The sequence below is a fragment of the Petaurus breviceps genome, unplaced genomic scaffold (genome assembly GCF_028583685.1).
Source record: "Petaurus breviceps papuanus isolate PSGF00001 unplaced genomic scaffold, PetGlider_PUasm1.0 179, whole genome shotgun sequence".
Taxonomy (NCBI): Eukaryota; Metazoa; Chordata; class Mammalia; order Diprotodontia; family Petauridae; genus Petaurus; species Petaurus breviceps.
This window is the reverse complement of record NW_027185779.1, coordinates 9,536,452-9,554,673: the sequence shown is the minus strand read 5'-3', so window position 1 is coordinate 9,554,673 and position 18,222 is coordinate 9,536,452. Positions and strand designations below refer to the sequence as shown.

General features: G+C 34.9%; 1 protein-coding gene across 4 annotated transcripts in view; it reads right to left on the bottom strand.

Annotated features, from left to right (window-relative positions):
* Nucleotides 1-18,222, bottom strand: part of TMEM64 (transmembrane protein 64) — a 205,734-nt gene that overhangs the window by 159,162 nt on the left and 28,350 nt on the right. The window contains exons 2-3 of one of the 4 annotated variants that reach the window (XM_069086675.1): nt 15,667-15,822; nt 3,021-5,432 (exon numbers count right to left, since the gene is read on the bottom strand). In XM_069086675.1, coding sequence (XP_068942776.1) covers nt 5,241-5,432; nt 15,667-15,822 — 348 coding nt within the window. In that variant the 3' untranslated portion in view covers nt 3,021-5,240. Of the gene's footprint in view, nt 1-3,020; nt 5,433-13,606; nt 13,633-15,666; nt 15,823-18,222 lie in introns of those variants that run through there. The other 3 variants (XM_069086679.1, XM_069086677.1, XM_069086676.1) reach the window with 3 other exon arrangements.

Genomic DNA, 18,222 nt, shown 5'->3' with positions numbered 1-18,222 from the left:
CTGTTACCCTTTATTAATTTATTTTTGCCTTTAAAATGTCAAACTGATTTCAATGGTTTGAAAACACTGGGGGGTTGAAGCTGACTGTGACTTGCCCCAAGTCTTAGACTGCCTTAAGAATACCATAAAAAAGAATTTCATAGGCACTACATGTACTTCCTATGCATTTTTTTTTTAAGCAATCGGGGTTAAGTTACTTGCTCAAGGTTACACGGCCAGTTATTTCTGGGTGTGGTGCTAAGTATCTGAGCCCAGATTTGATCCCCAGGTCATCGCAACACTGGAGCCGGTGCTCTTACTCACTGAGCCTCCTGGCCATCCCTAGGCAATTGGGGTTAAGTAACTTGCTCAAGGTTACAGGGCCAGGTGTTTCTGGGTAGGTAATAAGTGTCTGAGCCCGGATTCAATCCACATGTCATCCCGACACTGGAGCCGGTGCTCTTACTCGCTGTGCTACCTGGCCGCCCCTCCTATGCATTTTTAACATTTTCTATTTTGTAGATGGAAAATAGTCAACAATGTAATAAGCTTTTGACCAATACAATACTAGTATACCAAGAATTCATTCACTAAATAACTGAAAATATAGTCTGATGGCATTTTAGACAAGAGTCCAACCCCACCTCTCCCAATTCCTGATCTAGTATTCTTTCCACTATTATAATCACATATATTCTCTGATATAATATGTGCCTCAAAGGTTTCTAACATAAAAACAAAATTCAGGAAAATTAATTCTTTGTTTTCACTAACTTTCATTATGTCCAAGGTTGCATGAATAAATGAAGATAAAATCACTTAAGAGTACAAAAAACATTTATAATAAACTTTTTTAGGAAGCAGCATGGGACAGTAGAAATAATACTGGCTCTCTCATCAAAACACACACATTACAATGTATGATCTTTGAACAAGTCACTTTTTCTCTTAGACCCTTTTCTCTTTTGTATAAAGAGGGAAATGGACAAGATCGATCAATCCTTCCTTAACCCTATGTATTTTTATATGCATTTAAAAACCTAATTCTGAGAAGGGGCCCACGGACTGCACCAGATTGCCAAAGCAGACTAGAACACAAAAAGTTAAGAATCTCTGTAGGGATTTAAAAGCAGGAAAAAATGTAGAACCATATTGGAAACATTAAATCAAACTGCATAAAGTTAAGGAATTTTCAATTACTACACCCCTACCTGAATTGCCCAGCTCTTTCTCTTACTTTATGAACCTTATCATTTAGGATGCAGAATAAGACTCCAAACTTGTAGGCTGCATCCATCCATGTGCTCAGTTTGATCCACAGTATAGTACTTTGTTCTGTAAAACTCTTCTTCAGTGGTTTGAATATGTGTATATGTTGTTCCTCTAAGAAGTCACAGCTCTTCGAAAGGAATTACCAGACCTAACAGTCTCTTCAAAATTCTGTTTTAAATATTTTCTACATAGCAGGCAAATAGTAAATATCTTTTTTCTGACCTCTTTCCCAGGGAAGTCAAATTGAAGGTAGTTAATAATTGGCTTAATCTATCACAATCAAGAGATTGTTTCTTGATTATAGGATTAATCATTACGTCTTCATTCTTATTCCACCTACATCCCTTCTAACCCTCTATACGCCTGCCCCCTTCCCTCCCCCCAAAAAGGTTAGGAAAATACAACAAATTCTTGACTCTCAACAATGAACCAAGCACCAAAGAGACTTGCCTCGATTAGTCAGGACACATCTATCTTTGCAGTTGTTTGAATGTAGTACTGTAAAACATGCCCAGAACTGCTTCTTAGTTGACTGGATACTATTCAAAACAAAAGGTTTTAATTATGTCTCCTTTGGGTATAGATCTGACAGGATGATTTCATAAGCAAAGGAGATGGGAAAACTCAGGAAAAAAATGAACTCAGAAGAGAAACTGCAGTTACAGTGTAAGCAGGCTAATATACAATCCAAAGTAGTTTCAATGGATATAAATTTATAGATAAAGAGGTAAGAGAAAAGGCCTCTTTTACCTTCACCATTTTCAGAGTTTAAAAAAATTAATGAGTTTTAATCCCTATTTTTATGTCATAAAATGCATAAGAAGGTATGAAAGTAAAGGGCCTCTCCAACTCTAATCATACTTACAGCTCATAGGTTAGATTTTCTATTTGGCCCAATATGTCCTCCATTAAATCTTTCCCTTGCCTCCCATCTATTCAGATATTTTCTATAAAAAAAAAACTGCTCTTTCATTTAGTAAGCTATCACAAATGTGGAGATAATATAAATGTGTTCCTTAATTCACATTATTTCTTCACTAATAAGATAACTAATATGAAAAATATATAAAACTTAAATAATTAAATTTCAAATTGACTGCATATTCATTGTCACTAAAAAGAAAAAAAAAAGCATGTCTCATTTTTCTTTCAGGTTCATTAATGGAATATCAAGAACTTTGACTGACTTACCTGCTCAGAGTATCTTATCTTCAGCAATGAGAAAATCTTTTTAAGTAGGCAGTAAGCAATTCAGAGATTTGGGGCTTAAATTTTAACTGTCACTACTGTTTGTTCAATAATTACATACTCTTATGAGAGACTCAAGACTAACCATAATAAAGCAAGATTTTTCTATTCCTATCTTATGGGATTTTTTAAGACTAAAGCAAAAACAGTATTCTTAACTGTTTTCCTTAAACTCTGCTATATAATTTGTTTAATTGTTTCAGTAATATTCAACTCTTTGTGACCCCGTTTGGGTTTTCTGGGCAAAGATTCTAGAGCGGTTTACAATTTCCTCCTCCAGTTCATTTCATAGGTGAAGAAACTAAGGCAAAGAGGGTTACGTGACTTGTTGAAACCACAGTTGCAGTTATAAAAAACACTAACTTATCAACCAGATACTTGCTATGTGCTATGGAATTTGAAAAAAAAATCTTGTTGTGTTCATCAAAATAAAATATAGGGGCTTGGGTTCATACAGAGGATAGAAACAATGGAGTAAATTCCTGATACTTCAAGATTTTAAGAAACTTCAATCCAAGCTATTTTTCTTCAAGGAATCTGAGTGAATTTATTATATAAAATTATGATTGGCAGGATACAGAAAAAAATCTTTTTAAATGTACATTACTCTTTAATCTGTACACAAGTATTACAAGTACCAATCAAAATGCAACTGGAAGAACTCATTTCAAACTACCAAAAACTTGAAGTTATTCAAGTTACAAAATGCTATGTAAATAAATTCACTTCAAAATACATATTTCTGAATTTTTAAACAATTAGCAATGTATACAATCATTAATGTGATCATACCTTTTTTTTTACTTAAAGAAATCAACCAACAAAAAACATGGTTAAATCTTTTACCAGATTAGTCAAACTAGGGCATAATTCAGTATATACTGTCACTCACATTGGTTGAATAAAATCACTTTTTTTTCCTAAATGATTTCATATCAAATAATAAGAAAACTTTTTTTAATAGTGATACATGAAAATATAAAATAAAAATTAGAAGCCAGTTTTGTGTACTGTATGTCTCTGGAGCATTTGAACTGATTGTCTTTTAATTTCACTATTAGCTCTATCCAGTTCTGTTTGCACAATTGTAAGAACCAAAATGGGAGAGCTATATAACATATGAACCATTAAATAAAACTGAAATGAAAATATCAAAATTATTAACTACATCCCCAGAGTCAAACTAGAACCTCTACCTCTAAAATATTATTTTAAAATGTATTTTTGCCAAATATTTAGTGGCAAAATTTTGGCCCTAAAGGCCAAAACAAATGGAAGGAGGGACTGTAATAAGACTGCTGACTCATTACAGCAAATAATATAAAATATAATTCTAAGTTAACTCAAAAATATACAATCACTTTGCAAATAGCAAATTATAAATTCCAAATCAAGCTAAAATGTAAGGTGATAAATGGGTAAGAATGCATATCCACTGTATAAAAACATGTCTAAAAACAATATACTGTACCTATGCTCATAAGTGCTATACATAGAATATACTAAATTCAGGCTACATAATGAAGAACCAAGACCCCGTGTTTATTCCAATTTCACATTTCAGAATTCCTGAGTCTTACCAAAACAACAATAATCAAGAAAATAAAAAGAACCTTGTTCTTTAATAAAGAGGAAAATGTCCCCAAATTTGGACAGTAACAGTAATATAGTTATTTTTTAAAGCTGAAATTTGGGGAAAATATACTTGAATAAAACTATAAAGTTTAAAGCTTAATTTTTACATGAAAAAAGGCATTGCTTTTTTTTAAAGGCCACCTGTGTTGTATTTGTAGTATTAGTAATTCCAGCATTTTTAAGGGGAGAAATTTCTCCTTTTAAAAGCCTAATTAAATATATTTTATGAACTAAAAAGAAAAAATGTATTTAAAAAAAGTTTTTAAAAGTAGAATTGCAATGTAACAGCCCTTTCATGAAAGAACTTGTGAGGACAATATGTCATTATAACACAATTAGATCATGAATTTCAATTTTAAACCAACCTTATTGACATCACACAGTCCATCAACTATTCTATAGCTTCCCTTTTGCTTTGCATATTACACAGTGTAAATAAAGATATATTAAGAGCACTTCAGTCCCACAATGTAGGATATAAGCTTGTGTGAATATGCATAAATGGCCCTGCAATGATTTGATGATATACAAAAATACATTCAACCAAAAGTTAATGTCTTTTTTTTTAAATAAAAAGGGAAGGGGAAGCCAAATGGTCCCATATTATATAAAATACTGTTTATCAGTTCCAGAAATATTTCCAAAGCAAAGGACATTCAAGAATATTGTACACTAAATTGCATACTTTTATGGTTCTTTATCAATAAGAAAGATACATACAACTATTCACAGACTTATAAATAAAAATGCTATGAAGAAAAATATTGGGCTATTTCTCCATTTAAAAGGTACACAGAAATAAAATAATTTTTAAAACAAAACAAAAAGTCACTAAAGTGCAAATCTACAGGCCATAACAGGCATAATAAATGGTAAAAAGGTGCAGTCAAAATTATAACTAGATTTAAACTCTTTACCTTTTAATGGTCCTCCACTTAAAAACAAAACAAAAATCCATTGTGCAATTTAAGAACTGGTCAGTTGGTTGTGCCATAATACAACTTGAATTTTAATGTCTAACCTGACTATGCCCACTACTGAAGTGATTTCTAGGCATTTAGCAACACATCAGGTTCTTAATAATTATGTACATTTTTAAAGTGGGCTCATACAATATTGATTCCACCTCCAGAAAATGTTAGAGTCCTCTTGTTGAAGAATGAAGAGCCACTGGTGTTTGGTTTATTGCCTTTAACAATAGAGGTTTTCAGTTCCATTTCACATGCTACAATTGCTGCATTCAATTCCACTTGAGCTCGATGTACTACATAAAACATGAGGCCTATACTTATAACAATCTGTGAATAAAAGAGAAACATTAAGAATTGAAAATATGCTTATAAGGAAAATACTCAAAATTTTTAAATATTGAAATAAAATTATTTCTACAAATGCTTGGTATAGGTGGTGGTGGTAGGGGGGAGGTTAAACTCTATTACAGAACAATATTAAGGGGGGAAAGGCACTATTATTTAGTAGGTGGCACAGGGGACAGAGTGCTGGCCCTGGAGTTAAAGACCATTAAACTCCAGCCTCAGGAAATTCCTATAGCTATATAACCCTGAACAAGTCACTTAATCTCTGTTTGCCTCAGTTTAATCAACTATAAAATAAGGATAATAATAACACCTACCTCCCAGAGCTGGTGTGAGGATAAAATGAGATGTTTGTATATGTCTATAAAAATTCACAAGTAAATATGCATAATGCATTATATATTATTATTGTGGTGATATATTCTCTTCCTTAGCTGCTTTCCTTGAGGGTTAAAGCAACCAAAATTTATGAGTTATGTTTAAATTGTAAATAAGAGAAACTTACATAGCTCCCTTCTGTCCATCCAAATTATGTATGTTTTATACAAGTCAACAAGTATTTATTAAGCACTTACTATATACCAGGCACTGTGTAAAATGCTGGGGAAATAAAGAAAGGTAACAACAACAAAAGAAACAAGTCACTCCTCTCAAGGAGTTCACAGTTCAAAGGGAAGACAACTTGCAAATAGCTTTATACAAATGGAATCTATACACGAAAAATTGGAGATAATCACAAAAGAAGGCACTAGCATGAAAGGAATGGCTGAGAGGCTTCTTGCAGAAATTGGGATTTTAGCTGGGACTTGAAGGTATCCAGGGAAGCCAAGAGGCAGAAAGGAAGAGGAAGAAAATTTGAGGATTGGGGAAAAGCAGTGAAAATGCATTGAGATGGGAGAAAGTGGTATGATAGCTCAAAGATAAGAAGGCCAGGGTTACTGGATCATGTAATATAGTAAGGTGTAATACTGGAAGAGAAGGAAACAGTCACATTATGAAGGGCTTTGAATGTCAAACAAAAGATTTGTATTTGATCTCTGAGGTGATTGGGAGACACTGGCGTTTACTGAGCATGGAGTGCCATGGTCAGACTTGCCCTTTAGGAAGATCACTTTGAAAGCTCAGGAGATGATGAACTGGAAAAATGTGTGGTAAGGAAACCCAACCAGAAGTTATTGCAATAGTACAGGCATGAGGAAAAGGGCCTGCATTAGGATGGTATGGCAATGTCAGAATGGAGGAGGGGGGGAAGGAAGCTTATGAGAAATGTAATAACAAAGATAAAATTGAGAGTTCATGTAGGGGAGTGGGCTGTGGAGTGTGAGAGTGAGAAGGATGATACTTAGGTTGCAAGCATGGGTAATTTTAAGGATGGTGATGCCTTAGATAGTAACAGAAAAGTTAAGGAGAGGAGAGAGTTTGAGGGGAAAGATAATGAGTTCAAGTTTTTAAGCTGTCTCACTACAGGACATCCAATGTGAGATGCCCAAGAGGCTGTCAGAGATGTGAGACTAGAGATCAGGAACTGAGTTGGGGCTAGATAAAAATACATAAGAATCAACTGCAGGGAGATTATAATTAAATCAATTGGGGCTGATGAGATCACCAAACAAAACAGCACTGAAGAAAAAGAGGACTCCTGACCCAGCCTTGGGGAACATCCACTATTACTGAAACATGTAGGTGTCCCCAAGTTAAACTGTTTTATTATGCTAAAAAATCTCCTATAAGGAATGATATATTTTTATAAGTGAGCTTTTATTTTTTAAACTACATTTTGCCATTACAATTAGAGAGGCTAGACAAGTGATTAAATGTCTGAGATGTGCAAGGAACCAAAGAAAATGGAGGAGGTGTCAGACAAGCAAATGTCAAGTTTTCAAAGGATTAAAACTATGGAATCAGCAAACTAAATAACAGAATTTGATGCCAGTCCCTAAAAAATTTAAGAATACATTTGGACTACTGCATTAAACAGATTATTTGTAAGCACTCTGGAAAGAAGTTGTAACAGGGAACCATGAGATTTCTAACCTCATTTCCTTCTTATTCAAAGAACTGCTAGACTGTTGAACCAGATAAACACCATAGTCACACTGTCTTCATTTAAATCTAGATTACAGCCATAAATTTAGAGTTGGAAGGACCTAATGGTCATTTCACATCTAAACTTCTCATTTTCCACAGGAGGAAAAAGGTGCCTCAGAGAAGTTAAGTGATTTATACAAAGTAACAACTAAGAGAGCAAGGATCTGAATATAGGTCTTCTGACTCTAAAGCCCATGATCTTTCTAGTGCTTCTCACATACCTTTGTAGGAAAAAAGACAAATATAAGTCATGTGACTCTCAACTTAGATCAATCAAATTAGAGTGTGTCTAACAGCAGGCTAATCAAGGAGGGTTAACGCACACACTGCTAGAGCTAGCTCAGTTTGGGAGGCTCGGTAGGAAAATGTGGGAGAGAAGAGTAAAGAGACTGACTACCAAACTGAAGGTCTCCTGAGTTGTGCTGATGTCATTGTTGTATGTCTGTGAAACCTGGGCAGTATGCCAGCACCATGTGAGGAAACTGGATCACTTCCATTCGAATTGTTTTAGGAAGACTCTGAAGATCACCTGGCAGGATAAGGTACCAGACACAGAAGTCCTTTCTCAAACTAAACGGCCATGCATTCAAACTATACTACAAAGAGTGCAACTACAATGGTCTGGCCACATGGTTCGAATGCCAAATATGTTTACCTTAAAGGACTATTTTATGGAGAACTCACACAGGGCAAGCACTCACACGGTGGTTAGAAGAAGCAATGCAAGGACATTTAAGGTTCCTCTTAAGGAATCTGGAACTGACTGTGTGATATGGGAGACACTGGCACAGGACTGCCCAGTATAGCATGCCCTCATCAGAGAAGGTGCAGTGCTCTATAAGCAAAGCAGAATTGAAGTAGTGCAAAGGAAACTCAAGATGCACGAACTTAGAGAACACACCCCAAAAGTTCACATGGACCATTTATGTCTGACCTGGGGTAGAGCATTCCAAGCTCATATTGGTCTGATCAGCCACAGCTGTAAATACTGTAATTTGACTATAACATAGTGGTGTCATTTAGGTCCTCTCTGAGGATGAAGATTAGGCTCTGTTTATTCTATCCTGTCAAACATTTTTATTAACTATCAGGATGAAATAAAGGCATGCTTATCAAATCTGAGAATGACCTGAAGATGCTGACAGACTGAAACAATAGATCAAAATGAAAAGTACGAAATTTAACAGAAATATATTAGAAATGCATGAAGGTAAAAACCAAAACTGTAAAAAAGCATAAGAGGATATTTTAACAGGTTTAATAGAAATGGAAAAGATGTACAGCTTTTAATCAACTATAGATTCCCATAGAGTCACAAAAGAGACAAAATATTTAACAAAAGAATGAATGAATATTTAAACAGCTGTCATCAGATCAAAGAAGTGGTTTTTTTTTTTACCAGTCAAACAATATCTGGAGTATTACATATAATTCCAAGTTCCACAAGGACAAAATGGAGTGCATTCAGAGAAGGGCTCCTAGGACAGATATGGGGTCTGAAAACTACATTATTAAGGCAGACAAACTGAAGGAGTTAGGGATATTTAATCCAAAGAAAAGAAAACATGGGCAGGAAAAGGAAGGAAAGTTAATGGCTGCCTGAAAACATCTGAAGAGCTGTGATTGAAAAATTATACTTATTCTAATCCTAGAGGATAGAACTAGTACCAATTGGTAGAAATTATAAGAATGCAGATGTCAGCTCAAAAAAAAAAACCTTCCTAAAGCATTCCAAAACTAGAATTGGCCACTTTTTAAAGTTATGAACTCTCATCAGTGAACACATTTCAAGCAGGTGCTAAATAAGTAACTGTTAGAGATACTGTGAGAGAGTTTTGTTTTCTGTAAAAAAGGTAGAATTAGATGACTACCTACTCTTTCAACTAAGATTTCATTAGTCTTCTACAATGAAGTGAGAAGGAGCTCATTAACAGAAAGTTCCTACTTGCAAACGGACAAGATACAACATATCTAAGCATGAAACAAAATGAAATTTCAATCAACTCTAAATTGGGCTATAAAACCACAACAAACAAAACAATGAACAGAAAAAGAAATCATTAAAACAACAAAATGAATTAGAATTGAAAGGCATTCTCCAAACTTTGAAGTCATTTGGTGGTTGTATTCTTTAATTAAAACAACTTTACAGTTTTTAAGTCTTCATTTTCTATAACAAATGGTTAATAATAACTGCTCACGTGTATGTAACATGAAAACAAAGCACCTCCCACGTAATAACTCTGTGACGTGGTTAGTACAAGTACTATTTTATCATTTTAGAGTCAGAGACTGAGGGTCAAAGATTGCTTCTACTTCCAGTACTGATAGAAACTCTTCTTCTATTGTCTAATGTAACTCAAATATAATAGTAATGCCATTATTTCAATTATAACAATGTTCCAAAGGAAAAATGTGCTTAAAATTTTAATTCAAAATACAAAGGAATATATCTGATCTTGGAGGAGAAGGCACTAGCAAACCGGCATTAGTTACTTGTTAATTCTTGCATGTAAGAGGCATTTCTCTATGTCAATCATTCCCCATGTTCTGAACTAGGGAAGAATAGTAAGCTGGCCCAAAGGGGTAAAGAGGTGCCAAACAGCCCTGACACCACAACTGAGTCAAGCTCTAAATTCTTGGCAAGGAGGAGTTCAGTAAAAATTAATATAAGTAATTAAAAGTGTTGTTCATTCATCTAAACTGAAATCGGAGTCTATAATTCTAACGACTCTGAATGGACCTAAAAGGTTGGGTTATACTCTGAATTTGGATAGAAACAATATAATTTACAGATTACTTTGTGTTTAATATAAACATGAACAATAGATGATATCCATTGTGTTTATAACTGTATTGTTCTTGAACGACCTGGTAAATTAAATGTGTACACCTCTATATTTGTATGGATAGCAGGAGAGTATTTTCTTACATTCTAGTTTACAATGAACAATAGACAATTTCCTCAAGCTAATATTTTGTGTATTGGTTTTATTTTGAGAAATTATATCTGTGATATAGGATATTTTAATGGATATTTTACTTGTCTACATCTATATGTAGATATAATTTCAACAAATGTAAACTGCAATATAATGTGACTTTAGCCTACAATATGTGTATTCCTGGCACATAGCAGGATTTTAATAAACGTTTATTGATTGGAATGCTATGTTTCATTAAGAGTTCATCTTTTTATCCTGTAAGATTATACTCAGTTTTGTTGGGCATGTTCACTCTCTAGAGTCAGACATCATGGAGAATGAAATCAAATGGACCTTAGAAGCCACTGCTAACAATACGGCTGGTGGAGGTGACAATTCTAGTTGGGCTATTTAAAATCCTTTAAAAGATGATTCTATTAAAGTGCTACACTCAACATACCAGCAAATTTGGAAGACTCAACATTGGCCACTGGTTTGAAAAAGATCAGTTTATATCCTAATCCTAAAGAAGGGTAATGCCAAGGAATATTCAAGTTACCAAACAATTGTGCTCATTTCACATACCACAAAGATTATGCTTGAGATTCTCCAAGTTAGGTGTCAGTAACAAGTGAACCAAGAATTATCAGAAGTACAGGCTGGTTTTCAAAGAAGCAGAGGAACTAGAGACCAAATTGCCAACATTCACCAGATTATGGAGAAAGCAAAGGAGTTCCAGAAAATCTTCTACTTCTGCTTCCTTGACCACACTGAAGTCTTTGACTATATGGATCACAACAAAAGACGGCAAGTCCTCAAAGACATGGAAGTACCAGATAATCTTACTTTTCTCCTGAGAAACCTACATGTGGGTCAAGAAGCAACAGTTGGAAACAAACAGATTGGAAGAGGGAGTATGACAAGACTGTATACTGTCACCTTATTTACTTAACTTATATGCAGAGTACATCATGCAAAATATGCCAGGCTGGACAAATCAAAAGCCAGAATTAAGATTGCTCAGAGAAATACCACTCTGATGGCAGAAAGTAAAAAAGAATTAAGTCTCTTGAAGATGAAAGGGAAAAAGTGTAAAAGCTTGCTTGAAGTTTAACATCAAAAAATAAAAACCCAACAAAACTAAGACCTTGGCAATTGGTCTCATCAATTCCTGGCAAATAGAGGGAGAAGAAATGGAAGCAATGTCGTATTTTATGTTCTTAGGCTCAAAGATCCCTGAAGACAGTGACTGTAGCCATGAAATTAAAAGATGGCTTGCTCCTTGGAAGAAAAGCTATGGCAAATCTGGACAGCATACTAAAAAGCAGAGGCATCACCTTGCCAACAAAGGTCCATAGTCAAAGCTACGGTTTTTTTTTTTTCAAAAGCAATATATGGCTGTGAATTTTTTGAACTGTAGTGCTGGAGAAGATTTTTGAGAGTCCCTTGGACAGTAAAGAAGTCAAATTGGTCAATACTTAAAGAAATTAATTCAGACTTTCATTGGAAGGTCAAATATTAAATTATAAATACTTTGGCCAAATAATGAGAATTCAGCACTCACTGGAAAAGACCCTGACGTTGGGAATGATTGAAGGCTAAAGGAGAAGGGCATAGCAGAGAATGAAATGGATAGATAATGCCATGGAAGCAATGAACATGAGCTTGGACAGATTTTAGGAGTCAATAGAGGATAGAAGAACCTGGCAATGTATGGTCTAGGGGATCACAAAGAAGCAGACATGACTGAACAACTAAACAACAATATGTTCACTCAATTATAAAACACATTATCTTGGGGCAGCCAGGTGGCACAGAGAGTAAGAGCACCGGCCCCAGTGTCGGGATGACCTGGGATCGAATCCGGCACCTGGCCATGTAACCTTGAGCAAGTTACTTAACCCCAATTGCTTAGGGGCAGCCAGGTGGCGCAGTGAAAAAGAACACTGGCCCCAGTGTCAGGATGACCTGGGGATCAAATCTGGGCTCAGATACTTAGCACCACACCCAGAAATAACTGGCTGTGTAACCTTGAGCAAGTTACGTAACCCCAATTGCTTTAAAAAAAAAACACATTATCTTTTGCCTTTTGAAATACCATATTCCTAGTTCTCTGCACCTTTATAGCACTAACTAAATCTTATGTGATCCTGACAGCTGCTCCTCAGTAATGACTTTTCTGGTCTCCCTGTCTCAAATTTCTCCACATTCTAGTCCATCCTCTATCCAACTGCCAAATTAATTTTTCTAAAGCACAGACTTGACCACCTAACTACTCAATTCAAAAAATTCCAGTGGCTTCTTAGCACCACCAGGATCAAATATAAACTTTTCTATTTGGTATTCAAAATCCTTCACAAGCTGCTCCATTCCCTCCCCTCCTAGTTTTCTTACACTTTTAACATCCAGTGACACTGATCTTCTCTCTGTTCCTTGAACAAGACATTTCATTTCCAGATTCCAGGCATTTTCACTGGCTCTCCCCCATGCCTAGGATACTTTCCCTCCTCATCTCTGCCTCCTGGCTTCCTTCAATTCAGATAAAATCCCATCTTCTATTAAAATCTTTTCTGATGCTCCTTATTCTAGTGCCTTTCTCTACTGATTATCTCCAATTTATTGTATGTATCTTGTTTGTACATGGTCATTTTACTGTTGTCTCCCCCATTGTGAGCTCCTTGAGAGTAAGGACTGTCTTTTACCTTTCTCTGCATGCCCACCACTTAACAGTGCCTAGCATATATTTGGTACTTAATAAATGTTTATTGATTAATTTGACTGTTGGACTTGACTTGTCCCTTTTCTGCCACAGAGGATACAAAGAGGCTTGCTACTCTGAAGAATATTACTACCCAAGCATGGCAATGACCGTCAGCACTCAGATAACATCTAATTATTTGTATAGCAAAATTTTTATAAAGCCTTATTTCCTGTTATATATATATATACACACATACATATATATATATATATGTATTCACTCAGTGAATTTTAAGGCTCCTTTTATCTCTAAGAATTCTGAGAATAATAATTCTAACAAGCACTAATTTCAAGAACTTGCTATGGAGGAGTACAGTAAGCTCTTCAAACCACATACCTGTGGTCTGCAATTTGTTGCAGTCCTTCCATGGCAAAAGTGATTAAAAAATGAAAACTCATTTCCATTAAACCTATTAATGACATAAAAAAAGCAAACAGCTATTATACCTCAGAGGTATTCTGAATATTTACAGGATTTAATGATGGACTATGGTAGGAGACTGAGGGGATACTAGGTTCCGGGGGAAGCAAAAAAAAAAGGAAAAGATTTTTAGAGTCAACATGTCTTACTTGGTTCAATGAATAAATATCCTTTCAGTTTCTCCGAATATTTGGACTAAGTCTAAACTACCATTCCCATTTGAACCCCAAGTGTTTTCCCCCCTGGTATCCACCCAGAACCACTTCTAAGGAAACTGTTATATTTTAATTACCCCCCTCATTGATATCTTAAGTCTGCCAGTTCTCATTTAAAGAGGCAAAAGAACAGCTAGAGAAAGATACTGTCTCAGTTTAGGGAACCAGCATTCCTGACAAAGAATGACCATTAATTCTTTCAAGCTGTTAAAGCTCCACTAAACAACATGAAATAGAAATGCAATTAATAAATTCTAATTTACAAATATTACAAAAGTTTTTAGCTAATGTAGAATGAAGCATTCTGACCACCATATTTAAGTTATAGTGGCTTAGTAATTTTTAAAGTCTGAAAATTACATAATTCTAAACATAACTGAATCTTTCTTTGATGATTCAGAAGGTACTTCTAAATCTTATAGGATCTCAAGACCATTATGGTCAATTAACATTAAATTGTATGTGTGCAAAAATTCCACTTAATGAGGATTTATTTTCCATTTATGAAAAATTCCAGAATCTTTTAAATTGCATGATGGCAAACTCTAATCCTAAAGTCTCATTTTCCTTAAATTAAATGAAATTCTGATAAATTATGATATACAAATAAATTATAATGAAGAGCAACATCCCCGAACTTCAACAAGAATATGAATTTATTTCAAAGTACTTCATTTTGACTTAATCTTTAATCAAGATACAAATATAAATATTCCACAGCCTTCTTATTAAACTTTTATATCAGAAGCACACAGAAAATTAACTTTGGCTCCATACTTAATTATCACATTTTCTGGTATCAATATAATCACAAGAATTTACAAAGCACAGCACCAACTATAAATTTTCAATCATAGTTTATGTTCAACTGATGTATATGTCAAAACCATTTAGTTGCTGTCTCTGAAAGTCTGAAAATGTAATCTAACATAACGCTGCTACAGTTTTATCAGCTCACCCCATCAACTACTTAATTTGGGTCAGCCTCAGGAAATAAAAGTATCATCATCAAATGGCTTTCTGATGGACTCCTCCTGTGTGCAATTTAAAGATGGCTGAATTTATCTGAGTTGTTCATTCACAATGAATTAACAATAAAATTAAATTAAGATAATATTATTTTTACTCAAAGGTAGTGAAATAGAGGAATGGATAACCTTGAAGTCAACAAGATGTGGGTTCAGAGTCTGCCTTTGTCACATACTAGCTATGTGACCATGGTCAAATCACTTTCCCTCTCAATGTTCCAGTCAACTCTCAAAAACTAAACTACAGAGCAACTGCAGATCTTCGTTTATGGAAGGAGTTTCCATGCAGCGGCAGCAACAGGACCACGACCGCCGCCGCCACCACCACCATTCCTGTTCCCTATCTCCCCTCAAAAAATCAGTACAATCACCACACTTTATGGAATAAAAAATGTCCTAAAAATTCTAAACTAGTTGCATACCCATGCCAGAACTCCAATTGAAATTAGAATGGAATATATTACATATAAAGCATATTGTAATACTTTCTAAGACTTATGAAAAAACACAAAAGTAAACAAAACTCCATCACATCTCTTTATGGTAATGCCTTGTTTTTTGTTTTCTTCTCTCCCCCCCCAAGGAACGACAAAATTTACCAAAGGTGTACACACATAAAATATATGTATTATGTAGGGATTAAATATGATTAAAATTTAAGGTAGCATTTGCTCAAGCAAGAAGAAAACAAGGGGGAAGATCTCTGTCAAATAATTTTTATCAAAGGGGCAACTTTTTAAAAATCAACACTAAAAAGATCAACTATTCACCCAAACTTACCTGTAAACAAAAAACAAAATAGCCACTAAAACTCTGTTCTGCGATAACATCCTCCATTGTACGTAAGGTGGTACCCAAATAAGAATTTAGAAGCTGGGTAGGAAGCAGTCCAACTGAAGATGCCATCAAATAGTTGGGTAATGAAAGATCTGTAATCTAAAATAGTAGATTAAAAAGGAGGAATGCATTACTTAATATCATTCTGATTTAACAAAACACTTTTGATGAGACAAACTAAAATATCTTCATGTAAAAACATTTGATTTCTTTAAAAAAAAAAGCCAAGGGTTATATAAAATGTACACAAACTTTACTATTCAGTTAAACTACAACTATCTTTATGTGTCCAATAAAGCTATTATAAACATCTCAGTTCAAATAATTAGAAAATCAGTGTAGGGAATGCCGGGTAAGGAACTCCCTCTAACAATGCAAATCAGCATCTTCTTCACAATTTCTACTCTTGGAAATTTTAAGTGTAACATTTAAATTTAAACTGAGAGTTTAAGTTAGTTGTCTAAGGTTATACAGCCTATGTGTGTCAGAGGTGGGAAGACTTGACCCTGCCTCTTCTTCCTGACTTGGGAAACCAGCTTTCTATCCATTACATAACACTGCCTCTCAATTAACAATTAATTTTTTAAATAAAACTAATCATGTACATTGTAAAAAGGCAGTGTAGTAATAATGAAATGAAATATCTCCATTATTAGTCTGTATCCATAGGACTAAAAGTTATAACATATTTCAGATAAAAAAATTAGTGCTCTGAATTCTAAAATGTCATAAAGCTAATTTGTAGCTAACTAGCTTTTAACACAACAGAAGTGCTCTAATTACAACATATTACTAATTACAACTCTAATCACAACATTCATCTATGAAATAACAGATTTCTAAAACTTAAAAACATTTAAGCAGACATTAACATAAAAATAACAATCAAAGAACAAACTGAATTGTCAAACCTTTAAATATGACAGCCTGAGCAAAGAAATATGTTTTCTCATCCTCTACATTTTGTGTATTTTTATTCTCTTCTGAAGAACTTAACATAAAATATTTCTTCTAAACTGGTCCTAGACTTCACCTAAGAATTGACCCTTATATTTAAAATATTTACATTAGATGACTGAAAACAGCACCCTGCATAATTTTAAAAGCAAGTGTTTGTTCATTCCTTCTAAACATACAGCTTACCAAATTTACTAACGTGAATTAGCTGTGCTTTTTGTGGAAATATCAGACCTCCAAAAGACTTTATACATGTTGTCTCAAGGCTAGACATCCTAGATCAGGGCCGGGGAACCTGTGGCCTTCTAGATCCTTAAATGCAGCATTCTGACTGAATCCAAATTTTATAGAACAAATCCTCCTATTATCCAAGACAATTCCAAAGGACTCATGATGAAAAATACTATCTACCTCCATAGAGAGAACTGATAAAACTTTGAGTGCAAACTGAAGCATAGTATATTCTATTTTCTTTTTCTTGCTCTTTTTTAACATGGCTCATATGGAAACATTTTGCATGATTTTATATGTATAACTGATATATTGCTTGCCTTCTCAATGGCTGGGGGAAGGGCCAGGGAGAGGGAAAGAATATGGAACTCAAAATAAAAAAATAAGAATGTTAAATAATAAATTGTCTAAAAAAGAAAGGAAAAAATGTAGAGCATGAAACTGAATATAATAATATAATACCTCATGTATTGGAACACAATAGAGGGGACCACTTCCCCTGTTGTGGACACTGCTTAAAGCTTTCTTCATTTAGCTACATTTTTATCTCTCTTCTCTCTTTCATTACAAAGCCTACAAGAAGCTATCTATATCCCATTCTTAAATTTCATCAGTACCAACTCTTTCCTCAAATGTAATCTGGTCTCCATCCCCACCATCCTATTGTCTTTCAAAAGTTATGACTTCCAGGGGCGGCTAGGCGGCATAGCGAGTAAAGCACCAGCCCTGGAGTCAGGAGAACCAGAGTTCGGTTCCAGCCTCAGACACTTAACACCCACACAAATACCGTGTTTCCCCGATAATAAGACACTGTCTTATTAATTTTTTTGGACAGAAAAACACCAGAAGGCTTATTTTCAGGGGAGGGCTTATTTTAATGAACATTGACAGCAATTTTAATAAACAGGTAAATGTGAACAAAAAAATGTACCAGCAAGCAAATCACTGGGGAAGAACAGGATGACGCGCTCACTGCTGCAGCTCTGATTGGATGCAGCTTGGAGCGCGGTGTGCGTTTCACGGGGGGGGAGGGGGAACGGTGCATACAGAGGGTACCGTAATGTAGCGTGTAGCGCAGGGGATCACCTTCACTACAGTAGCAATCTCAATAGGGCTTATTTTGGGGGGAGGGCTTATTTTAGAGGAATCTTACACAGTAAGAGGTGGGCTTATTTTTGGGATAGGTCTTATTATCGGGGAAACACGGCAAACTAGCCATGTAACCTTGGGTAAGTTAGTTGACCCCAATCGCCCTCCAAAAGGCAAAAAAAAAAAAGTTAATACTTCTTTCAATGACCTATTTGACGCATT